Source organism: Rhinoraja longicauda, chromosome 2 (assembly GCF_053455715.1).
Source record: "Rhinoraja longicauda isolate Sanriku21f chromosome 2, sRhiLon1.1, whole genome shotgun sequence".
Taxonomy (NCBI): Eukaryota; Metazoa; Chordata; class Chondrichthyes; order Rajiformes; family Arhynchobatidae; genus Rhinoraja; species Rhinoraja longicauda.
Genome location: NC_135954.1, coordinates 110,358,642 through 110,380,998, shown reverse-complemented (window position 1 = coordinate 110,380,998; position 22,357 = coordinate 110,358,642). Strand labels below are relative to the sequence as shown.

The window sequence follows — 22,357 nt, the reverse complement described above, 5'->3', positions numbered from 1 at the left end:
GATTATTTTTTTTAGATTTAGAGATACAGCGCGGAAACAGGCCTTTCAGCCCACCGAGTCCGCGCCGCCCAGCGATCCCCACACACTAACACTATCCAACACACACTAGGGACAATTTTTACATTTACCCAGTCAATTAACCTACATACCTGTACGTCTTTGGAGTGTGGGAGGAAACCGAAGATCTCGGAGAAACCCCACGCAGGTCACGGGGAGAACGTACAGACTCCGTACGGACGGCGCCCGTAGTCAGGATCGAACCTGAGTCTCCGGCGCTGCATTCGCTGTAAGCTGGAAAGGATGTTCATAAGTCCAGAACTAATAGGAGCAGAATTAGGCCATTCGGCCCATCAAGCCTATTCTGTCATTCAGTCATGGCTGATCTATCTCTCCCCCTCAACCCCATTCTCCAGCCTTTTGCCCATAATCCCTGACACCCGTACTAATCAAGAATCTGCCTTAAAAATATCAATTGACTTGTCTCCACAGCCTTCTGTGGCAAAGAATTCCACAGATTCACCACCCTCTGACTAAAGAAATTCCTCCTAATCTCCTTCCAAAAGAACGTCCTTTAATTCTGAGGCTGTGACCTCTGGTCTTGGACTCTCCCACTAGTGGAAACATCCTCTCCACATCCACTCTACCCAAGCTTTCACTTTTCGGTAAGTTTCAATGAGGGTCTCCCCTCGTCCTTCTAAACTCCAGCGAGTACAGGCCCAGTGCCGACAAACACTCATCACATGTTAACCCACTCACTCCTGGGATCATTCTTGTAAACCTCCTCTGGACCCTCTCCAGAGCCGGCACATCCTTCCTCAGATATGGGGCCCAGAATTGCTCACAATACTCCAAATGCAGCCTGACCAGCGATACCTTACGTGACCTGCACAGCCTTCTGTGGCAATGTAATTCCACAGACTCACCGTCGTCTGGTTAAAGAAATTCCTCCTCATCTCCTTTCTAAAGGTGCGTCCTTTAATTCTGAGGCTGTGCCCTCTGCTCCTGGCCTCTCCCACCAGTGGAGACCGTCCTCTCCACATCCACTCTATCCAGTGTTATTGGCAAGGGAGGGGATGAGGTATTGGGGACCGGCTGGATAGGCTGGCACTTTCTCACCATTATTTCAGGTTTATAAAATCACGAGGGCCATAGAAAAGGCGCACACTCTTTTCCGCTAGGTAGGGGAGTCTCAAATCTTGAGATCCTGTTTTATTCTCCCCACGTTCCTGTCAACGAATTTCACCGCGCAACAAACCTTTCAACTCGTACGTTTGGGACGTGCGCGGAAATGAGCGCGGGGAAACGTGAAAACTCCACGTAGATAGTACCAGAGAAAGACGCAAAGTGCTGGAGTAACTCAGCGGGACAGGCAGCATCTCTGGAGAACAAGAACAGGTGACGTTTTGGTCTGAGGCTCATCTTCAAACTGAGTCTGAAGAAGGGCCCCCGACATCCACCGGGTGGCGCCACAGCACTGGCTGTCACACCAACAATCTGTCTGTCCTTTCTACTGTTGTTTTATTATTTTAAGTATTGGTGGATGTTTATGTTAAATTGTATTTTATGTGGCTGTGTGTCTTGTTGCTTTTTACTTAGTATGGCTGTATGGCAACTCAAATTTCACTGTACCTTAATTGGTACATGTGACAATAAATTGAATCTTGACCCGAAATGTCCTCCAGAGATGCTGCCTGACCCGCTGAGTTACTCCAGCACTTTGTGTCTATGTTCTCCAGATGCAGGTTTAAATCGAAAGTATTTATTCACAAAATGCTGGAGTAACTCAGCGGGTCAGGCAGCATCTCGGGAGAGAAGGAATGTTGACGTGTTGACTCTCGAAGAAGAGGTCTGGACCCGAAACGTCACCCATTCCTTCTCTCCCAATAAAAGTAGGGGGGTTGGTTTGTGCGATGGTCCGGGCTGTGTCCACAATTCTCAGCCCTCTCTCTCCCTGACTCTCGTGTACAGCTGGAGAACTTTTACCCTGAGTTTACTGGAGGGCATCTCAGGCCGGCAGCGAAGTATGTCCAGGATCCTGACTCCGGCAGTCCAGGATGGGATGGTGCCTGCCTACGTGGGTAAGTGCCGGCTCACCACCCTCCTAAACATTACACGAGCTAAACACAGCGTACACCAGTTTTATCCCACACACCAGTGACAATTCACCGAAGCCAATTCACCTGCAATCACCTACACAGGGAGAACTCTGTGTGCAAACTCCACACACACAGACAGCACCCGAGGTGTAGATTCAACCCGGGTCTCTGGAGCTGTGAAGCAACGGTTCTACCTGATGCATCATGGTAGCACGGTGGTGCAGCGGTAGAGTTGCTGCCTCACGGCGCCAGTGACCTGGGTTCGATCCCGACTACGGATGCTGTCTGTGTGTGGAGTTTGTACGTTCACCACGTGACCTGCGTGGGTTTTCTCCGGGCGCTCCGGTTTCCTCCCACACTCCCAAGATGTACAAGTTTGTAGGTTAATTGACTTGGTTTAATTAAAAATTGTCCCTAATGTGTAGGATAGTGTTAATGTGCGGGGATCGCTGGTTGGCAAGGACTCGGTGGGCCGAAGGGCCTGTTTCCGCGCTAAACTAAACCACATGAAGAAGGGTCTCGGGCCGATTCGTCACCCATTCCTTCTCTCCAGAGATGCTGCCTGTCCCGCTGAGTTACCCCAGCACCTTGCGTCCGTCTAATGTAAACCACTTGGCCGATCCGTGACTCTCCCAACTTCCTCCAGCGTGCTCGGTCCAGTCCGGAGCGGGCTGTTTTGATCGGATGAAGTACTGCATGGAGGATCACATGCACTTCCAGAGAGAGCCGCTCTTCAACAATGCTTGCCACAAGCTGGTAGACCAACTCGACCATCTGAAGGTGAGGGGGGGGGGGGGGGGGAGAAGGAGTGGGAGGAGAGGAGAGGGGGGGGAGTTGGAGGGAAGAGATCAAGATTTCAAGATCAATTTATTGTCACATGTACCAATTAAGGTACAGTGAAATTTGAGTTACCGTACAGCCATACGAAGTGAAAAGCAACAAGACGCACGGCCACATCAAGTAAAATTTACCATAAACATCCACCACATTCCTCACTGTGATGGAAGGTAATAAAGTTCAATCAGCTTCCTGGGTAGATGGGAGAGAGAGGTGGAGTGGAGGGATGTGGGAGGTGGAGGGCAGGGGGCAGGGAGAGGGGAGGTTGTGAGGTAAAGGGATGAGGGGGAGGAGGAGGGAGTTAGAAGGGAGGGAGGTTGAATGGAGGGGAGGGAGGGAGGGAGGGAGGGGGAGGAGTGCATTGTGCTCAGTTGGTACCTGTGCCTCCTTCAGTATAACAGTACAACAGATGCATTGAGTTAGTCAGGTCACAAATTGATGAAAGAGTGATGGTGAACGCTGCCACTGTGTGGTAGTAAGAGGTAGTACACGCCCTGAATTAACATTCATCTCTCTCTCTCTCCCTCTCTCCCTTCCTCTCCCTCCCTCTCTCTCACTCCCCCTCTCCATCTCTCCCTCCCTCTCCCCCCTCTCTCTCCTCCCTCTCCCCCACTCTCTCCTTCTCCCCCCCTCCCTCCCTCTCTCTCCCTCCTTCCCTCTCTCTCCCTCCTTCCCTCTCCCTCCCTCCCTCTCTCTCCCTTCCTCCCTCTCCCCCCCTCTCCCACCACTCTCCCTCGTCCCCCTCCCTCCCTCTTTCCCTCTCTCTCCCTCTCTCCTCCCCCTCCCTCCCCCCCTCGCTCCCTCTCTCTGACACATGCCTCGCACACTGCCTCTCTCTGTGTCCTTTCCCCTGTCTCTGTCTCACCCCTGCTCTGTCTCTCATCCGATTATTATTACTCTCTCGTTACTCTTTAGGAAGATATCCACTGCCGCCTGAAGGCGTTTTTGGATGAAATCTGCAGTGAGCTGTTGGTGCTGTTCGAGCCGCTGCTGAAACCAATGAAGATAATCGATGAGATAATCCCCAGTAAGTCAAAGAATACGTTTGTCAGGGAGCAAGTGGGACGTGGGATGTGGGAAGGAAGGCCGGCACTGGGTGGGCCGGCCTTAGATTTTAGATTTAGAGATACAGCGCGGAAACAGGCCCTTCGGCCCACCGGGTCCGCGCCGCCCAGCGATCCCCGCACATTAACACTATCCTACACACACTAAGGACAATTTTTACATTTGCCCAGCCAATTAACCTACAAACCTGAAGATAGATATTGTGTCCATCTGACCTACAAACCTGTACGTCTTTGGAGTGTGGGAGGAAACCGAAGATCTCGGAGAAAACCCACGCAGGTCACGGGGAGAACGTACAAACTCCGTACAGACGGCGCCCGTAGTCAGGATTGAACCTGAGTCTGCGGCGTTGCATTCGCTGTAAGGCAGCAACTCTACCGCTGCGCCACCGTGCCGCCACCACTGCGGCACAGAGGCACAGAGGCACGGCTTCCATCCTGGCCTCGGGTGCTGTCTGCGTGGAGTTTGCACGTTCTCCCTGTGACCCTGTGGGTTTCCTCTGGGTGCTCCGGTTTCACAAGTTACAGGAGTAGAATTAGGCCATTCGGCCCATCGAGTCCACTCCGCCACTCAATCACGGCTGATCTCTGCCTCCTAATCCCATTTTCCTGCCTTCTCCCCACAACCCCTGACACCCGATCTAAAGACCTGCGACGTTGTAGGATAATTGGCTTCTGTAAATTGTCCCTGGTGTGTCGGATAGTGCCAGTGTACGGGGTGATCGCTGGCCGGTGTGGACTCGCTGGGCCGAAGGGCCTGTTTCCGTGCTGTGTGGCTGGATGACATACAGCGCACCACGTGTTGTGGGCAGAGCTGCTGATAAATCGAGATGTGCAACTGCTGGAAGGGCCAATTGGTTTGCACCTGCTCCAATGTTCCTGTAGGTCGACACAGAGTGCTGGAGTAACTCAGCGGGTCAGGCAGCATCTCTGGAGAAAAGGAATGGGTGACGTTTCGGGTGGAGACCCCTCCTCAGACGCAACCAGCATCTGCATTTCCATCCTACAGGTCTTGGAGAAGGGTCTCTTCCCAAAACGTCACCCATTCCTTCTCTCCAGAGAAGCTGCCTGTCCCGCTGAGTTACTCCAGCACTTTGTGTCTACCTTTGGTGTAAACCAGCACCTGCAGTTCCTTCCCACCAATTTCCCTGTGTTCCTCTGGGCATTGGTCCACCCCGACTGGTGCTGGCGTGTGCGGGAGTGGCCTTATCACGGGCGCTGGGTGATTGCTTCTCTCTTTGCCCCGGGTAGAGCTGGCGGCCATCTGCAGGAGGATGAAGGCCGTGTGCCACCGATCCCAGATCGACTTCACTTTCCCCGAGATTGAGGAGACGGACGAGGAGCTGGAAGCCCCCGCCACGCTGAGGGAACCGGTGGAATCGGGAACCCCACCGCTCCAGGAGACCGGGAGATTCCTGGCCAAAGTCAAGACAATGCAGATCAAGCAGATGCTCGTCCCCCTGCCCCACTCTGTTGAGGTTCCTGCACTCGTTTTTCCCCATCGTCCTTAGCCTGATCACAAACCATCTACTTCGAGAGGACTAGAATACACAAACACAGATGTAATGCTGAGGCTCTATAAGGCACTGGTACAGACTGCATTCTAGAGTATTGTGAGCGGATTTATTGATCCCAAATCAATAATTATTTGGGATAAATAAATCCGCTCTTCTGCTTTGCTCCCTCCTTGTGCAGCGGGGTGATATTTGCAGTTTTCCAATCTTCAGGAACCACTCCTACTAACTCCAGTGATTCTCAAAATATCATAACAAATAGACAATAGGTACAGGAGGAGGCCATTCGGCCCTTCGAGCCAGCACCACCATTCAATGTGATCATGGCTGATCAGTACCCCCGTTCCTGCTTTCTCCCCACACCCCCTGACTCCACTATCCTTAAGAGCTCTATCTAGCTCTCTCTTGAATGCACTCAGAATTGGCCTCCACTGCCTTCTGAGGCAGAGAATTCCACAGATTTACAGCACTCTGACTGAAAAAGCTTTTCCTCATCTCCGTTCTAAATGGCCTACCCCTTATTCTTAAACTGTGGCCCCTGGTTCTGGACTCCCCCAACATTGGGAACATGTTTCCTGCCTCTAACGTGTCCAACCCCTTAATAATCTTATACGTTTCGATAAGATCCCCTCTCATCCTCCACAATCTCTGAGGCCACCTCCTTCAGAACCTTGGGGTGCAGTCCATCCGGTCCTTTCAATTTTTCCAGCACCTTCTCCCTAGTAATAGCCACTCCACTAACTTCCACCGCCTGACTCTCTTGAACTTCAGGCACGTTGCTGGTGTCTTCCACTGTGAAGACTGATGCAAAAAAAGGTTATTCAACTCCTCTGCCATTTCTTTATTCCCCATTATCACGTCTCCAGCATCATTCTCCAGCGGCCCAACATCCACACTTGCCACTTTTTTACTCTTTATATATCCAAAGAAACTCTTGCTATCCTCTTATATTATTGGCTTACTTACATTCGTACTTCATCTTTTCTCTCCGTATTGTCCTTTTAGTTACCTTTGGTTGTTCTTTAAAAACATCCCAATGCACTGGTTTCCCACTAATATTTGCCATGTTATTTGCCTTCTCTTTTGCTTTTATGTTGTCTTTGACCCCACCCTTGTCAGACACGGTCATCTTAGTCTCCCCCTGGAATCTTTCTTCCCCTTTGGGATGAAATGATCCTGCACCTTCCGAATTATCCGCTGAAATTCCTGCCATTGCTGCTCTACCATCATCTATATACTAAAAACTCTCGTTTGTTTGTTCCTGAACTACAGCCAAAACGGTACACGATAGCGCGACAATGTTAGGCCCACCTTACTCACCATCTTGGTGCTAATGGAAGAAGTTTCATTGAAATCGGTCTTATATTTTTAGTTATTCACATTTTAAAATCTATCTCCTAGGGAGGGAGGGAGGGAGGGATGGAGGATAAGGGGGGGTTGAGGGGATGGAGTGGGGTCGGATGTTATGACCTGTGGTTGGGGTCGGGCATTGATCTTGTGACCTGTGGTTGGGGTCAGAAGTTGACCTTGTGACCTGTGGGTGGGGTCGGATGTTGACCTTGCAACCTGTGGGTGGGGTCGGGCATTGACCTTGTGACCTGTGGTTGGGGTCGGGCATTGACCTTGTGACCTGTGGTTGGGGTCAGAAGTTGACCTTGTGACCTGTGGTTGGGGTCTGGCGTTGACCTTGTGACCTGTGGATGGGGTCGGGCATTGACCTTGTAACCTGTGGGTGGGGTCGGGCATTGACTTTGTGACCTGTGGGTGGGGTCGGGCATTGACCTTGTGACCTGTGGTTGGGGTCGGGCATTGACCTTGTAACCTGTGGTTGGGGTCGGGTGTTGACCTTGTGACCTGTGGTTGGGGTCAGATGTTGACCTGTGGGTGGGGTCGGATGTTGACCTTGTGACCTGTGGGTGGCGTTGGCTCGGACAGTGTTTCCCACCTTCTAAATATTTGCCTTTTGGTCATTTTGTGCTTTTCCTCTTCTCTTTAGATTTCATTTGATGAAGTGGTTCTGAAATACGAAGGTGAGTCTTAGACTTTATATAACGGACATTGGTTTATCATTGCCACATGTGCTGTGCTATGGAGGTAGAACATCGCCCTGCAAGGCAAGAGTGCATCAGGTGGTGCAAAAGGGAAAATAAACAATGCGCAGAATGTGACCTTACACCACAGAGAAAGTGCAGTTTAAAAAGCGCAAGAGCCGCAACAAGGTAGATTGGAGGATCACGAAATTCACCCCTCGCAGATCAGAGGTCCTTGCAAGGGTTTAGATAACGACGGGGAAGAGAATGTAGCGACACGTGCTTTCAAACTTTTGTATCTTTTGCCGTAGACGAGAGGGAATGACCGGGCCGTGAGTGCCCCTTGATTATGTTGGCTGCCTTCCCGAGGCAGCGTGAAGTGTAGACGGAGTGGATGGTGGGGAGTCTGGTCTGTGGTGGTGGACTGGGCTACATCCACAACTCTGCAATGTCTTGCGGCCTTGGGCAGAGCTGATCCCAAACCGAGCTGTGATGCACCCTGATAGGACATTCTAAGGTGCACCTGTAGACGTTGGTCCTAGTTGTTGGAGATGTGCTTACTGAAGACTTTGCAGCGTTGATGCAGCTTCTCGGCTGTTGCGATGAGGTGGTTGGACCAGCACAAAATTGTCAGTGGGTTTTATAAGAAGGGTCTCGACCCGAAGCGTCACCCATTCCTTCTCTCCAGAGATGCTGCCTGTCCCGCTGAGTTACTCCAGCATTTTGTGCCTGTCTTCGGTGGGTTTTATAAAGTGGGCTTGCAGAATCTGGTTACTCTGTGAGGGCTGAGGTGAGTTGGGAGGATACTTTCCCTGGAGAGGCACCAGGCACCATTGCCTGGGATTAGGATGAGATGGGGCTGTCCTGCCTGAGACCATTGGGGTGATACAAAGGGATACAAATGAGAGTGGCGACTCAACAGGGCAATGGTAGAAAAAAAGAGAGAAACAAGGAACTGTGGATTCTGTTTTACCAAAAAAGACACAAAGTGCTGGAGTAACTCAGCAGGTCAGGCAGCATCTCTAGAGAACATGGATAGATGATGTTTAGTTTATAGTCACGTGTAACGAGGTACGGTGAAAAGCTTTTGTTGCGTGCTAACCAGTCAGCAGAAAGACATCACATGATTACAATCGATCCATTTACAGTGTATGGGAATAAGGGAATAACGTTTAGTGCAAGGTAAAGCCAGCAAAATCCGATCAAGGATAGTCTGAGGGTCACCAATGAGGTAGATAGTAGTTCAGCACTGCCCTCTGGTTGTGGTAGGATGGTTCAGTTGCCTAATAACAGCTGGGAAGAAACTCTCCCTGAATCTGGAGCTGTGCGTTTTCACACTTCTGTACCTTTTGCCCGATGGGAGAGGGGAGAAGAGGGAGTGGCCGGGGTGTGACTGGTCCTTGACTATGCTGCTGGCCTTGCCGAGGCAGCGTGAGGTGTAGATGGAGTCAATGGAAGGGAGGTTGGTTTGTGTTTCGGGTAGGGACCCTGTTTTTAGACTCACTGTGGAGGGGTGATGTTTTCGGTCGGGACCCTTCTTCAGATGGTAATAAGAGGCCTGGTTCTGGTGTGTGTGTGTGGGGGGGGGGGGGGGGGTGAGGTTTAAAGTTTCCTTGCTCTGACTCCACTCTCCTCCAATCCCAGAGTCCAACAATCTACAGGAGAAGCGAATCCCGTTCCCTCTTCTCTCCGTCTGTGAGTTCTGCACCAGTCTACCCTGCCTCATTCTGACCCACAGGAGAAAACACATGGGTGAGTTGTCTACTTGAATGTTATCGCTACAGGGAGAGAGAGGTTGAGTAGGCTGGGTCTCTATTCCCTGGAGCGCAGGAGGATGAGGGGTGATCTTATAGAGGTGTATAAAATCATGAGTGGAATAGATCGGGTAGATGCACAGAGTCTCTTACCCAGAGGGCTTGTATACACTGGAATTTAGAAGGATGAGGGGGGATCTTATTGAAACATATAAGATAATTAGGGGATTGGACACATTAGAGGCAGATAACATGTTCCCAATGTTGGGGGAGTCCAGAACAAGGGGCCACAGTTTGAGAATAAGGGGTAGGCCATTTAGAACGGAGATGAGGAAGAACTTTTTCAGTCAGAGGGTGGTGAAGGTGTGGAATTCTCTGCCTCAGAAGGCAGTGGAGGCCAGTTCGTTGGATGCTTTCAAGAGAGAGCTGGATAGAGCTCTTAAGGATAGCGGAGTGAGGGGGTATGGGGAGAAGGCAGGAACGGGGTACTGATTGATAGTGATCAGCCATGATCGCATTGAATGGCGGTGCTGGCTCGAAGGGCTGAATGGCCTACTCCTGCACCTATTGTCTATTGTCTATTGTCTATTGTCTATTGTCAGAGTAGGGGAATCGAGATCCATAGGTTTAAGGTGAAAGATTTAATAGGAATCTGAGGGGTAACTTTTAGAGGGATACTAGACCAAGTGGACCCGATGGGCCCAAACCTCTCCTGCATTGGTGCAGCACCCTGTCCTCCCCCCCTCCCCTCTCTCCTCAACTCCCCTCTCCCTTCTCCCCCACTCCCCCCTCCCTCCTCCCCTCCCCCTCCCCCGCTTTTAAACTTAAAAATGTGAATAACTTTAAAAATATAACACCGATCTTGTACGTTCTCCCCGTGACCTGCGTGGGTTTTCTCCGAGATCTTCTGTTTCCTCCCACACTCCAAAGACGTGCAGGTATGCAGGTTAATTGGCTGGGCAAATGTAAAAATTGTCCCTAGCATGTGTAGGACAGTGTTAATGTACGGGGATTGCAGGTAAGGGGAAGTGCAGCGAGACCTGGGTGTCCTTGTGCACCAGTCACTGAAAGTTGGCGTGCAGGTACAGCAGGCAGTGAAGAAAGCTAATGGCATGTTGGCCTTCATAACAAGAGGATTTCAGTATAGGAGTAAAGAGGTTCTTCTGCAGTTGTATAGGGCCCTGGTGAGACCACATCTGGAGTATTGTGTGCCGTTTTGGTCTCTAAATTTGAGGAAGGACATCCTTGCTATTGAGGCAGTGCAGCGTAGGTTCACGAGGTTAATCCCCGGGATGGTGGGACTGTCATATGAGGAAAGATTGAAAAGACTAGGCTTGTATTCACTGGAGTTTAGAAGGATGAGATGGGATCTTATAGAGACGTATAAAATTATAAAAGGACTGGATAAGCTAGATGCAGGAAAAATGTTCCCAATGTTGGGGGAGTCCAGAACCAGGAGCCACAGTCTAAGAATAAAGGGGAGGCCATTTAAAACTGAGGTGAGAAGGAACTTTTTCACTCAGAGTGTTGTGAATTTGTGGAATTCTCTGCCACAGAGGGCAGTGGAAGCCAAATCACTGGATGAATTTAAGAGAGAGTTAGATAGAGCTCTAGGGCCTGATGGAATTAGGGGAAAGGTTGGGCACAGGTTACTGATTGTGGATGATCAGCCATGATCACAATGAATGGCGATGCTGGCTCGAAGGGCCGAATGGCCTCCCCCTGCACCTATTTTCTATGGGGAGGAATTTTTTTTAGTCAGAGGGTGGTGAATCTGTGGAATTCATTGCCACAGGTGGTAGTGGAGGCCAAGTCAGTGGGAAATGTTAACGCGGAGATTGGGAGATCCTTGAATAGTACGGGTGTCAGGGGATTACGGGGAGAAGGCAGGAGAATGGGGTTGAGGGGGAGAGATAGATCAGCCGTGATTGAATGGCGGAGTAGACTCAGTAGGCAATAGACAATAGGTGCAGGAGGAGGCCATTCGGCCCTTCGAGCCAGCACCGCCATTCAATGTGATCATGGCTGATCATTCTCAATTAGTACCCCGTTCCTGCCTTCTCCCCATACCCCCTGACTCCGCTATCCTTAAGTCAAGTCAAGTCAATTTTATTTGTATAGCACATTTAAAAACAACCCACGTTGACCAAAGTGCTGTACATCTGATTAGGTACTAAGGAAAAAAAATGAAACATACAGTAGCACGCAAACAGTTCACAGCGCCTCCTCAATGAGCCTCAAACGCTAGGGAGTAGAAATAGGTTTTGAGCCTGGACTTAAAGGAGTCGATGGAGGGGGCAGTTCTGATGGGGAGAGGGATGCTGTTCCACAGTCTAGGAGCTGCAACCGCAAAACCACGGTCACCCCTGAGCTTAAGCCTAGACCGCGGGATACTGAGTAGCCCCAAGTCGGCCGACCTGAGGGACCTGGAGTTAGAGAGGGGGGTTAGAAGATTTTTGATGTGGGGGGGGGAATGTCCATTTAGGGCTTTATACGTGAATAGGAGGAGCTTGAAGTTGATTCTGTACCGTACAGGGAGCCAGTGGAGAGAGGCCAGAATCGGGGTGATGTGGTCCCTTTTACGGGTACCCGTCAGGAGTCTCGCTGCGGCGTTTTGGACCAGTTGCAGGCGGGACAGGGAAGATTGGCTGATCCCAGTGTATAGGGAGTTGCAATAGTCTAGGCGGGAGGAAATGAAAGCGTGAATGATTTTTTCTGTGTCGTCGAATTGGAGGAAAGGTTTGATTTTAGCTATGGTTCGAAGTTGGAAGAAGCTGGCTTTTACCACAGCGTTGACTTGCTTATCAAATTTTAATGCAGAGTCAAATATCATGCCGAGGTTTTTGACATGCGGTTTGACTAGGCAGGATAGACTTCCAAGACTGCCTGTTATCGATTTGATGGAGTCGGGGGGGCCGAATAGGATGACCTCAGACTTGCTCTCATTTAATTGGAGGAAGTTCTGTGCCATCCAACATTTTATGTCCTCAAGGCAGTGTAAGAGGCTGTTTAAATTTGACTGGTTGTTGGGTTTCAGGGGGAGGTAAAGCTGAGTGTCATCGGCATAGCAGTGGAAAGAAATGCCGTGCCTTTGAATGATTTGGCCAAGGGGGAGCATGTATAGAGAGAATAGAATGGGGCCTAGGATGGAGCCTTGTGGAACTCCGCAGGAGAGGCTAGCTGGAGCAGAGGAATAACTGCCTATGTTGATGGCGAAACTCCTATCTTTGAGGTACGAAGCGAACCAGCTCAGGGCAGTGCCATCAATGCCAACCGCGTACCGGAGACGGTCAATAAGGATGGTGTGGTCCAATGTATCGAACGCTGCGCTGAGGTCGAGAAGGAGCAGGATTGCACAGTCGCCGGTGTCGATGGCGAGAAGCAGGTCGTTGTGTACCTTCAACAAGGCAGACTCTGTGCTGTGGTGGGCTCTGAAACCTGACTGGAAACTTTCCAGGATGGTGTATTGGTGTAGGTAGGGCACTAATTGGTTTAGAATTGCCTTTTCAAGGACTTTTGACAGGAATGGCAGTTTGGAAATGGGTCTGTAGTTGCTAGGCAAGGTGGGGTCTAGGTTAGGTTTTTTTCAGTAGGGGCTGGACCACCGCGTGCTTGAAACTGGTTGGAACAGTGCCAGTGGCCAGAGAACTGTTGATAATAGAGAGGATGCTGGGACCGGCTATTGCAATGACATCCTTCAGAAGGGCAGTGGGGGCAGGATCAAGGGGGCAGGTTGCAGCTCTATCTAGCTCTCTCTTGAATGCATTCAGAGAATTGGCCTTCACTGCCTTCTGAGGCAGAGAATTCCACAGATTCACAACTCTCTGACTGAAAAAGTTTTTCCTCATCTCAGTTCTAAATGGCCTACCCCTTATTCTTAAACTGTGGCCCCTGGTTCTGGACTCCCCCAACATTGGGAACACTCTCCTCTGCTCCTACGCCTGATGCATGGTTAATGAGGAGTGAGGGGGATAGGTGCAGAGGGATGGCCAGGTTAGCCGGGCTGCATCGTGCCAGTGGATGGCTGGGTGTGTGTGTGTGGGGGGGGGTTTGTGGGTGGCAGTTGCCTCACTGATGCCCCCTTTGCCCGGCCCCTCAGGCAGGGAGCAGGTGGACGTGGTGGTGCTGGAGGAAGAGCGGGGCCGCTGCGGGCTGGGCCGGTGGATGGAGGCGTTGGCTGATCGCTGGCGGGACCAGCTGGAGATCAGGCCGCTGGAGACGGAGCAGGGATTGCGGAGACTGAGCTCGCTCCGGGTCATCTGCCAGAGCACGGAGACAAAGGTGAGGAACCGCGGGGCGCCATAGACGGGAGCCGGCGACACCCCGGCCGCTGAGCCCACACACCCCTGGGCAATCCCGCTGCTGGCCATAGGGGGCAGGGTGTGGTGGAGACGCCCCTCAAAATAAGGCCAGTGTTCCACACCATGAGTGGCAATGGTGTTTAATTGGGGTATTGAATGTATGTAGAGCCTCCGAGATTGTCGGCTGGAGTTTTGTGAGGAGCATGTTTTGTATATATTTATTTCTCGAATAAAGTATGCACTGAAATAATACAGCACATCCCTGGGTCTCGGGCCAAGTGCAGCCGCGTCACTACCTCGGTACATATTTACAAAATGCTGGAGTAACTCAGCGGGTCAGGCAGCATCTCAGGAGAGAAGGAATGGGTGAAGTTTCAGGTCGACACCCTTCTTCAGACGTCTCGACCCGAAACGTCGCCCATTCCTTCTCTCCTGAGATGCTGCCTGACCCGCTGAGTTACTCCAGCATTTTGTGAATAAATACCTTCGATTTGTACCAGCATCTGCAGTTATTTTCTTACACAACCTCAGTCCAAATCTGTGCCCTAGAAAGCATGTCATCGGGATACATCACAGCACGGTTTGGAACAGATCCATCCAAGACTGCAAGAAATTGCAGAGAGTTGTGAACGCAAACCAACCTCCCTCCCATTGACTCCATCTTGCCTCGGCAAGGCCAGCAGCATAATCAAGGACCAGTCTCACCCCCGGTCACTCCCTCTTCTCCCCTCTCCCATCGGGCAAATGGTACAGAAGTGTGAAAACGCACACCTCCAGATTCAGGGACAGTTTCTTCCCCAGCTGTTATCAGGTTGTTATCAAACCATCCTACCTACAACTAGAGAGCAGTCCTGAACTACTACCTACCTCATTGGAGACCTTTGGACTATCTTTGTACTTTACTGGCTTTATGGAGGGCGGTCACGGTGGCGCAGCGGTAGAGTTGCTGCCTTACAGCGAATGCAGCGCCGGAGACCCGGGTTCCATCCCGACTACGGGCGCCGTCTGTACGGAGTTTGTACGTTATCCCCGTGTTCCGCGCGGGTTTTCTCCGAGATCTTCGGTTTCCTCCCACACTCCAAAGACGTGCAGGTTTGTATGTTAATTGGCTGGGTAAATGTAAACATTGTCCCTAGTGGGTGTAGGGTGGTGTTAGTGTGCGGGGATCGTTGGTCGGCGCGGACCCGGTGGGCCGGAGGGCCTGTTACCGCGCTGTATCTCTAAACTAAACTAAATCCAGTCCCTTAGAGATCTTTGTCCCAGAGCTTCCAGACATTGGCGTAAGACTCTCCGGCCTGCAGTCGTTGCCTTACCTCTGCTGTCCTGGTGACCGAACCCCAGCATCTGGTTCAGCATCCCCTCCTGTGGTGAGCCTGGGGTGTGTGAATTAATCTCTGGCCTTCTCTTCCCTCAGGTGCCGACAGAAGAGGAGACGCCGTTTTTTGCCTGGCTGAGACCGTGTGAGGACCCCTCCCCCTCCCCCTCAACCTCATCCTGTGCCTCAGCCACCGCTCCCTCATGGAGCAGAAAGAGGGAGTGGGGCGAGAGGGAGCAGCCCACGGCCGTCTCCTGGGCTCACAGGAGGCACAGCTCACAACTCAGCGGAGAGGCACACGTGCAGCCTCCCGCATTAAAGTAAGCACCTTGCATTAAAGTATGCACCTCCGCAGTAAAGTATGCACCTCCGCATTAAAGTATACACCTTGCATTAAAGTAATTGTGACCTGGATGACAATCTGTGCAGCAGAACGTCATTCTTCCTCATCGAGCTCTCCCTCTCCCCGTCCCCCCCTCTCCCCGTCCCCCCTCTCCCCGTCCCCCCTCTCCCCGTCCCCCCCTCTCCCCGTCCCCCCTCTCCCCGTCCCCCCTCTCCCCGTCCCCCCTCTCCCCATCCCCCCCTCTCCCCGTCCCCCTCTCCCCGTCCCCCCCTCTCCCCGTCCCCCCTCTCCCCGTCCCCCCTCTCCCCGTCCCCCCTCTCCCCGTCCCCCCCTCTCCCCGTCCCCCCCTCTCCCCGTCCCCCTCTCCTTTTCCTGACACTGACCCACACAGATTTTTCTTCACCACAATCCTTCCCCCCCTCTCCCCGTCCCCCCCTCTCCCCGTCCCCCCCTCTCCCCGTCCCCCCCTCTCCCCGTCCCCCCCTCTCCCCGTCCCCCCCTCTCCCCGTCCCCCCTCTCTCCCCGTCCCCCCTCTCCTTTTCCTGACACTGACCCACACAGATTTTTCTCCACCACAATCCTTCCCCCTCCCCTCTCTCCCCCAGCCCCCAAAAATTACCCCGCAAACTCTCCTATCCTCACTCTCCCCCCTGAACACTTCCACCTTCCTGCTCTTGCTCCCCCACCAAATCCCCTCCAAACTCTTTTGGTATCTGGAACTCTGCCCCCCCCCCGAGCCTCCCCTCTGCTCCTCGAACCACCCCCCCTGCCCCCGAGCCTCCCCTCTGCCCCCCAACCCCCTCTCTGCTCCCCGATCCCCCCTGCCCTGAACCCCTCCTCTCCCCCCCGAACCCCCCTTCTGCCCCCCGAATCCCCCCCTGCCCCGACCCCCCTCTCTCCCCTTGAACCTTTCCACCTCTCTCACTCCCCAAAGCACACCCTCGTCCTCCCGTGTGCCCTCCTTCTCTGGAGCTCTCCCCTCTGCTGCAAAAGTTAAAATAAACAGAGTGCGGAATACCTGTTACGGCTACAGAGAAAGTGCGATTTTTAAAAAAATGTGAGGGCTGCAACAAGGTAGATTGGAAGATCAAGTCAATTTTATTTGTATAGCACATTTAAAAACAACCCACGTTGACCAAAGTGCTGTACATCAGTGCAGGTACTAAGAACGAACATACAGTAGCACACAAACATAACAGCACATACATAAACAGTTCACAGCGCCCCCTCAGAGAGCCTCAAACGCTAGGGAGTAGAAATAGGTTTTGAGCCTGGACTTAAAGGAGTCAATGGAGGGGGCAGTTCTGATGGGGAGAGGGATGCTGTTCCTCAGTCTAGGAGCTGCAACCGCAAAAGCGCGGTCACCCCTGAGCTTAAGCCTAGACCGCGGGGTAGTCAGTAGCCCCAAGTCGGCCGACCTGAGGGACCTGGAGATAGAGTGGTGGGTTAGAAGATTTTTGATATGTGGGGGGGGGAGGGGGCAGGCCCGTTTAGGGCTTTGTATGTGAATAGGAGGAGCTTGAAGTTGATTCTGTAGTGTACTGGGAGCCAGTGGAGAGAGGCCAGAATCGGGGTGATGTGGTCTCTTTTACGGGTACCCGTTAGGAGTCTCGCTGCGGCGTTTTGGACCAATTGCAGGCGGGACAGGGATGATTGGCTGATCCCAGTGTATAGGGAGTTGCAGTAGTCTAGGCGGGAGGAAATGAATGCGTGGATGATTTTTTCAATGTCGTCAAATTGGAGGAATGGTTTGATTTTAGCTATGGTACGAAGCTGGAAGAAGCTGGCTTTTACCACAGCGTTGACTTGCTTGTCAAACTTTAATGTGGAGTCAAATATCACGCCAAGGTTTTTGACATGCGGTTTGACTAGGCAGGATAGGCTTCCAAGGCTGCCTGTTATCAATTTGATGGAGTCGGGGGGGGGAATAGGATGACCTCAGACTTGCTCTCGTTTAGTTGAAGCAGGTTCTGTGCCATCCAACATTTTATGTCCTCAAGGCAGTGCATGAGGCTGATTAAATTTGACCGGTTGTTGGGTTTTAGGGGGAGATAAATATCAGGATTTCATCGCCAGCATCTGAGAGGACCGTTCAAGATTCTGATCACAATAAGTAGCAGGGTGACCAAAACTGAGCACAATACTCCAACTGCAGTCTCTTCAACTCCTTGTTCAACTGCAACATAACGTCCCAATCTCTGTACTTAATGTGTGGGAAGGAACTGCAGATGCTGGTTTAAACCAAAGATAAACACAAAAAGCTGGAGTAACTCAGCGGATCAGACAGCATCTCTGGAGAGAAGGCATGGATGATGTTTCGGGTCGAGACCCTTCTTTAGACTGAGCCGCCTCAGTCATAGAAACGTAGAAAATAGGTGCAGGAGTAGGCCATTCGGCCCTTCGAGCCAGTACCATCATTCAACATGATCATGGCTGATCATCTAAAATCAGTACCCCGTTCCTGCGTTCTCCCCATATTCCTTGATTCCATTAGCCCCAAGAGCTCTATCTAACTCTCTCTTGCAAACATCCAGTGAATTGGCCTCCACTGCCTTCTGTGGCAGAGGATTCCACAGATTCACAACTCTGGGTGAAAATGTTTTTCCTCATTTCAGTCCTAAATGGCCTACCCCTTATTCATAAACTGTGACCCCTGGTTCTGGACTCCCCCAACATCGGGAACATGTTTCCTGCAGACCTGAAACATCACCTTTTCCTTTTCTCCAGAGATGTTGTCTGACTAGATAGAGCTCTTAAGGATAGCGGAGTCAGGGGGTATGGGGAGAAGGCAGGAACGGGGTACTGATTAAGAATGATCAGCCATGATCACATTGAACGGCGGTGCTGGCTCGAAGGGCCGAATGGCCTCCTCCTGCACCTATTGTCTATTGATCCGCTGAGTTACTCCAGCTTTTTGTGTCTTTACCTCTGTACTTAATGCCCTGACTGATGAATGCCAGTGGACAAACGCCTTCTTCACCACCCTGTCCACCTGCGACTCCACATTCAGGGAACTAAAACTGGGGGGCTTGCGGTCGGGCTGGGGGATTGCTGCCTGACACACTGCCCCGGATTCACTCTGCTATCTTCTTGCCCCTCAGGAAGGAGAAGAGAGACTGCCAAGAATCCAGCCCGTCTCCGGAGTGGTTGTACAGGTAGGAGTTAACGTACCAAGCCAGCAGGGTCTCTCTGGGTGAAACTGTGTTGCTCCCCATACACAACTCTCTCGATCTACCACCACAAATTCCCCCATCCCCATCCTGTGTTAATGCACAGACTTCAGTGGAACAGTACAGCAGGCCCTTCATCCCACACTGCCTGTGCTGAACATGATGCCTGTACATCAACCAAATTACTCCCTTTTCTTCCATAGCCATTTAATTCCATCATCCAAATCATTAATATATATTGTAAATCGTTGCGGCCCCATCACCGAGCCTTGCAGCACTCCACTCGCCACTGCCTGCCATTCTGAAAAGGACCCGTTTACTCCTACTCTATGTTTCCTATCTGCCAACCAATTCTCTATCCATGTCAATACCCTACCCCCAATACCACGTGCTTTAATTTTGCCCATTAATCTCCTGTGTGGGACCTTATCAAAGGCTTTCTGAAAGTCTACGGGTGCTGCACTGTAAGGAGTTTGTACGTTCTCCCCGTGACCTGCGTGGGTTTACTCCGAGATCTTCGGTTTCCTCCCACACTCCAAAGACGTACAGGTATGTAGGTTAATTGGCTGGGTAAATGTAAAAATTGTCCCTAGTGGGTGTAGGATAGTGTTAATGTACGGGGATCACTGGGCGGCACGGACTTGGAGGGCCGAAAAGGCCTGTTTCCGGCTGTATGTATATGATATGATATGATGATATGATACATCCACTGGCTCCCCTTCATCCATTTTACTTGACACATCCTCAAAACATTCCAGAAGATTAGTTAAGCAGGATTTCCCCTTCATAAATCCATGCTGACTTGGACCAATCCTTTTACAGCTATCCAAATGCGCCGTTATTACTTCTTTAATAATTGACTCCAGCATCTTCCCCACCACCGATGTCAGACTAACTGGTCTATAGTTACCCGTTTTCTCTCTCCCTCCTTTCTTAAAACGTGGGATAACATTGGCTACCCTCCAATCCACAGGAACTGATCCTGAATCTATAGAACATTGGAAAATGATCTCCAATGCGTCCACGATTTATTGAGCCACCTCCGTTAGTACCCTGGGATGCAGACCATCAGGCTCTGGGGATTTATCAGCCTTCAGTTCCATCAGTCTACCCAAAACTATTTCTCGCTTAATGCAAATTTCTTTCAGTTCCTCTGTCTCCCTAGATCCTCTTTCCTCTAGTACATCTGGGAGATTGTTTGTGTCTTCCTTAGTGAAGACAGAACCAAAGTACCTGTTGAACTCTTCTGCCATTTCCTTGTTCCATAATAAATTCACCTGTTTCTCCCTTCAAGGGACCCACATTTTCTAATCTTTTTCTCGTAACATACCTAAAGAGGCTTTTGCTGTCCTTCTTTATATTCTTGGCCAGCTTCCCCTGGTACTTCATCTTTTCTCCCCGTATTGCCCTTAGTTGATGTTGCAGGGGTCAAGCCCCTTCAGTAATCCTGAATGCTGAAATATTAACTTCAACCAAGTTATCTATTCACAAAATGCTGGAGTAACTCAGCAGGTCAGGCAGCATCTCGGGAGAGAAGGAATGGGTGACGTTTTGGGTCAAGACCCTTCTTCAGACTGATGTCAGGGGGGTGGGACAAAGTAAGGATATAGGTGGAGACAGGAAGATAGAGGGAGATCTGGGAAGGGGGAGGGGAAGAGAGGGACAGAGGAACTATCCAACCAAGGTCCACCTTATTCTCTGCCAACAAGCTCAGTGGAAGCCGTGACTAAAGACTCAGTTTAGTTTATTGTCACGTGTACCGAGGTACATTGGGAATGAGCCGGTTTTTGTGTGAGTGTGAACATCTGAGGTGGGATTTGTTCCCGACTGTTCCCGTCTCTGCAGGTCCATGCCCCCTGTGTTGAAGGAGGAGCCCCACCAACATCCTGCAGAGGAGGACTTTGACACACCCTGATGTGCACGCTGGACTCCATACCCACTCTCTGGATCACCGGCTGCCCTTCACCCTTCTCACGCTCAGCGAGTCAACGTGTGCCGGACTGTTGTGCTCTCTGCCTGGACTCCGCTGCCTCTTCCCTGTCTCGTTCGGGTGGGTGCGTACGAGTGGTCCCTCTCCTGTCGCGCTGCTGCTGCTGCTGCTGCTGCTGCTGCCGCCTGGGGCTTCAGCCTGCCTCTCGTGGACCTCCCACTAGCTCCTGAATCTCACACCATAGGGTACACACAGGTGTGTAGATACAAAGACCTGCAGATGCTGCTGCACTCCAAAGATAGACCCACCGTGCTGGAGTACGCGGTGGCTCAGGCAGCATCTCTGGAGGGAAGGGATGGGTGACGTTTCAGGTGACCCTTCTTCAGACGGAGAGTTGGGGGGAGGGGGTGAAGAGCTGGAGGCAAAGAAAGACCAGGACCAATTAGAGTTGGGAGCAGATGACATCAGGCAGGGTGGTGACCTGCTGGCACCCATTGCCCAGGGTGGTGACCTGGTGGGCCCATTGTATCTCCTCTGGAGATCATACCTTCCCCAGCCAACTGCTTGAGGTCATTTTGTGGCTGGCCCTTATTGGTCCTGGTCTTTTCTCGCCTCCATAATCTTCACCCTCCGTCCCGACCCCCTGCTTTCAGTCTGAAGAAGGGTCACCCATCCTTTCTCCCCAGAGATGCTGCCTGAGCCGCTGTGTTCCTGCAGCGCTGTGTGCCTGCGATGGGCGGAGGTTTGTGTTGCTCTGATCTACAGTATCTGCTGTAAATGAGGTTGCAGCCCTCGGTGAAGAGCGGCGATTGTGGACTTGTGCCGGTTTATACCCAGGGCATGAGCACATGGGACAGTACGGTGCATGAACAGGCCCTTCGGCCCACTATGACTGTGCCGTACATGGCACCAAGTTAATCTCCTCTGCCTGCACGTGATCCATCCCCCTCCATTCCCTGCATATCCACTTGCCTATCCTCTTAAATGCCGAATGGCCATGCCATTTAATGCCCATCTCTGTCTCCCTGAAGCACAGTCAACAACACACCTGCTGGCTGTGGCTGGGAGGCTGTGTGGTGGAGACCCTGCGTTTAAAGTTGCTGATTGTGTGGGGCGGGCACGGTGGCGCAGCGGTAGAGTTGCTGCCTCACAGCGCCAGGGACCCGGGTTCCATCCTGGCTGCGGGTGCTGACTGTACGGAGTTTGCACGTTCCCCCCGTGGGTTTTCTCCGGGTGCTCCGGTTTCCTCCCACACTCCAAAAGGCACACAGGTTTTGTAGGTTAATTGGCTTCTGTAAATGGTCCCCAGTGTGTGTCGGGTGATGGCTGGTGAACAGGGTGATGGCTGGTCGGTCAGTGAGGACTCTCTGTGTGGAAGCAGCCTGTTTCCACGCTGTATCTCCAAAGTCTACAACGTTTGCTGAACTCTGGGCGTGGGAATTGTGCTTGTGTGGTTGCAGCCTAGGATGGGCGAGTTGGGCCGAAGGGCCTAATGTCCGTGCTGGGTGACTCTGTGCCTTGCTCTGCCTTTACGGGAATGTTCCTGACTGCGGTGGTGATGGACATGTACCCTCTATTGTTCGTGAAGGGGTCAGGTTATATCAAGATGCACTGTGTTGATCCCTGTTCATGGCCATTTTACTGGCAACATGTTTATGGACAATATTACAATAATTGCTGCTTAGTTTCTCTGCCAGAACTTATTGAACCAAAATATGTTTGCTGTTTTTACGTTATAAATCATATTTTTTGCTTGACTCCATATTTCACATCTGGTTTCTGGTCGGTTCGACCTGTACCGTGGTTCCACTCGCCCACTTTTGGTGGGACCCAGAGGGGCCTCAGGGGCAACTTTTCCACCCAGAGGGGTAGTCCGTATCTGGACCGAGCTGCCAGTGGACGCTGTAGAAGCGGATATAATTGCCATTTTCAAAAGGCAGATATATGGATAAGGAAACGGTTTAGAGGGACATGGGCCAAATGCACGCAAATGGGACTAGCCC

At 51.6% G+C, this 22,357-nt stretch overlaps 1 protein-coding gene across 1 annotated transcript; it reads left to right on the top strand.

The window, feature by feature from the left end:
• Positions 1-1,984: 1,984 nt before the first annotated feature.
• Positions 1,985-22,106, top strand: LOC144610764 (uncharacterized). The gene is made up of 10 exons (XM_078429688.1): positions 1,985-2,078; positions 2,743-2,876; positions 3,849-3,960; positions 5,249-5,475; positions 7,508-7,541; positions 9,186-9,293; positions 13,395-13,576; positions 15,011-15,231; positions 18,356-18,409; positions 20,270-22,106. Exons 1-10 carry the CDS (start codon positions 2,024-2,026, stop codon positions 20,337-20,339), a joined length of 1,197 nt encoding a protein of 398 aa, XP_078285814.1. The 5' UTR covers positions 1,985-2,023; the 3' UTR covers positions 20,340-22,106.
• Positions 22,107-22,357: the final 251 nt, after the last annotated feature.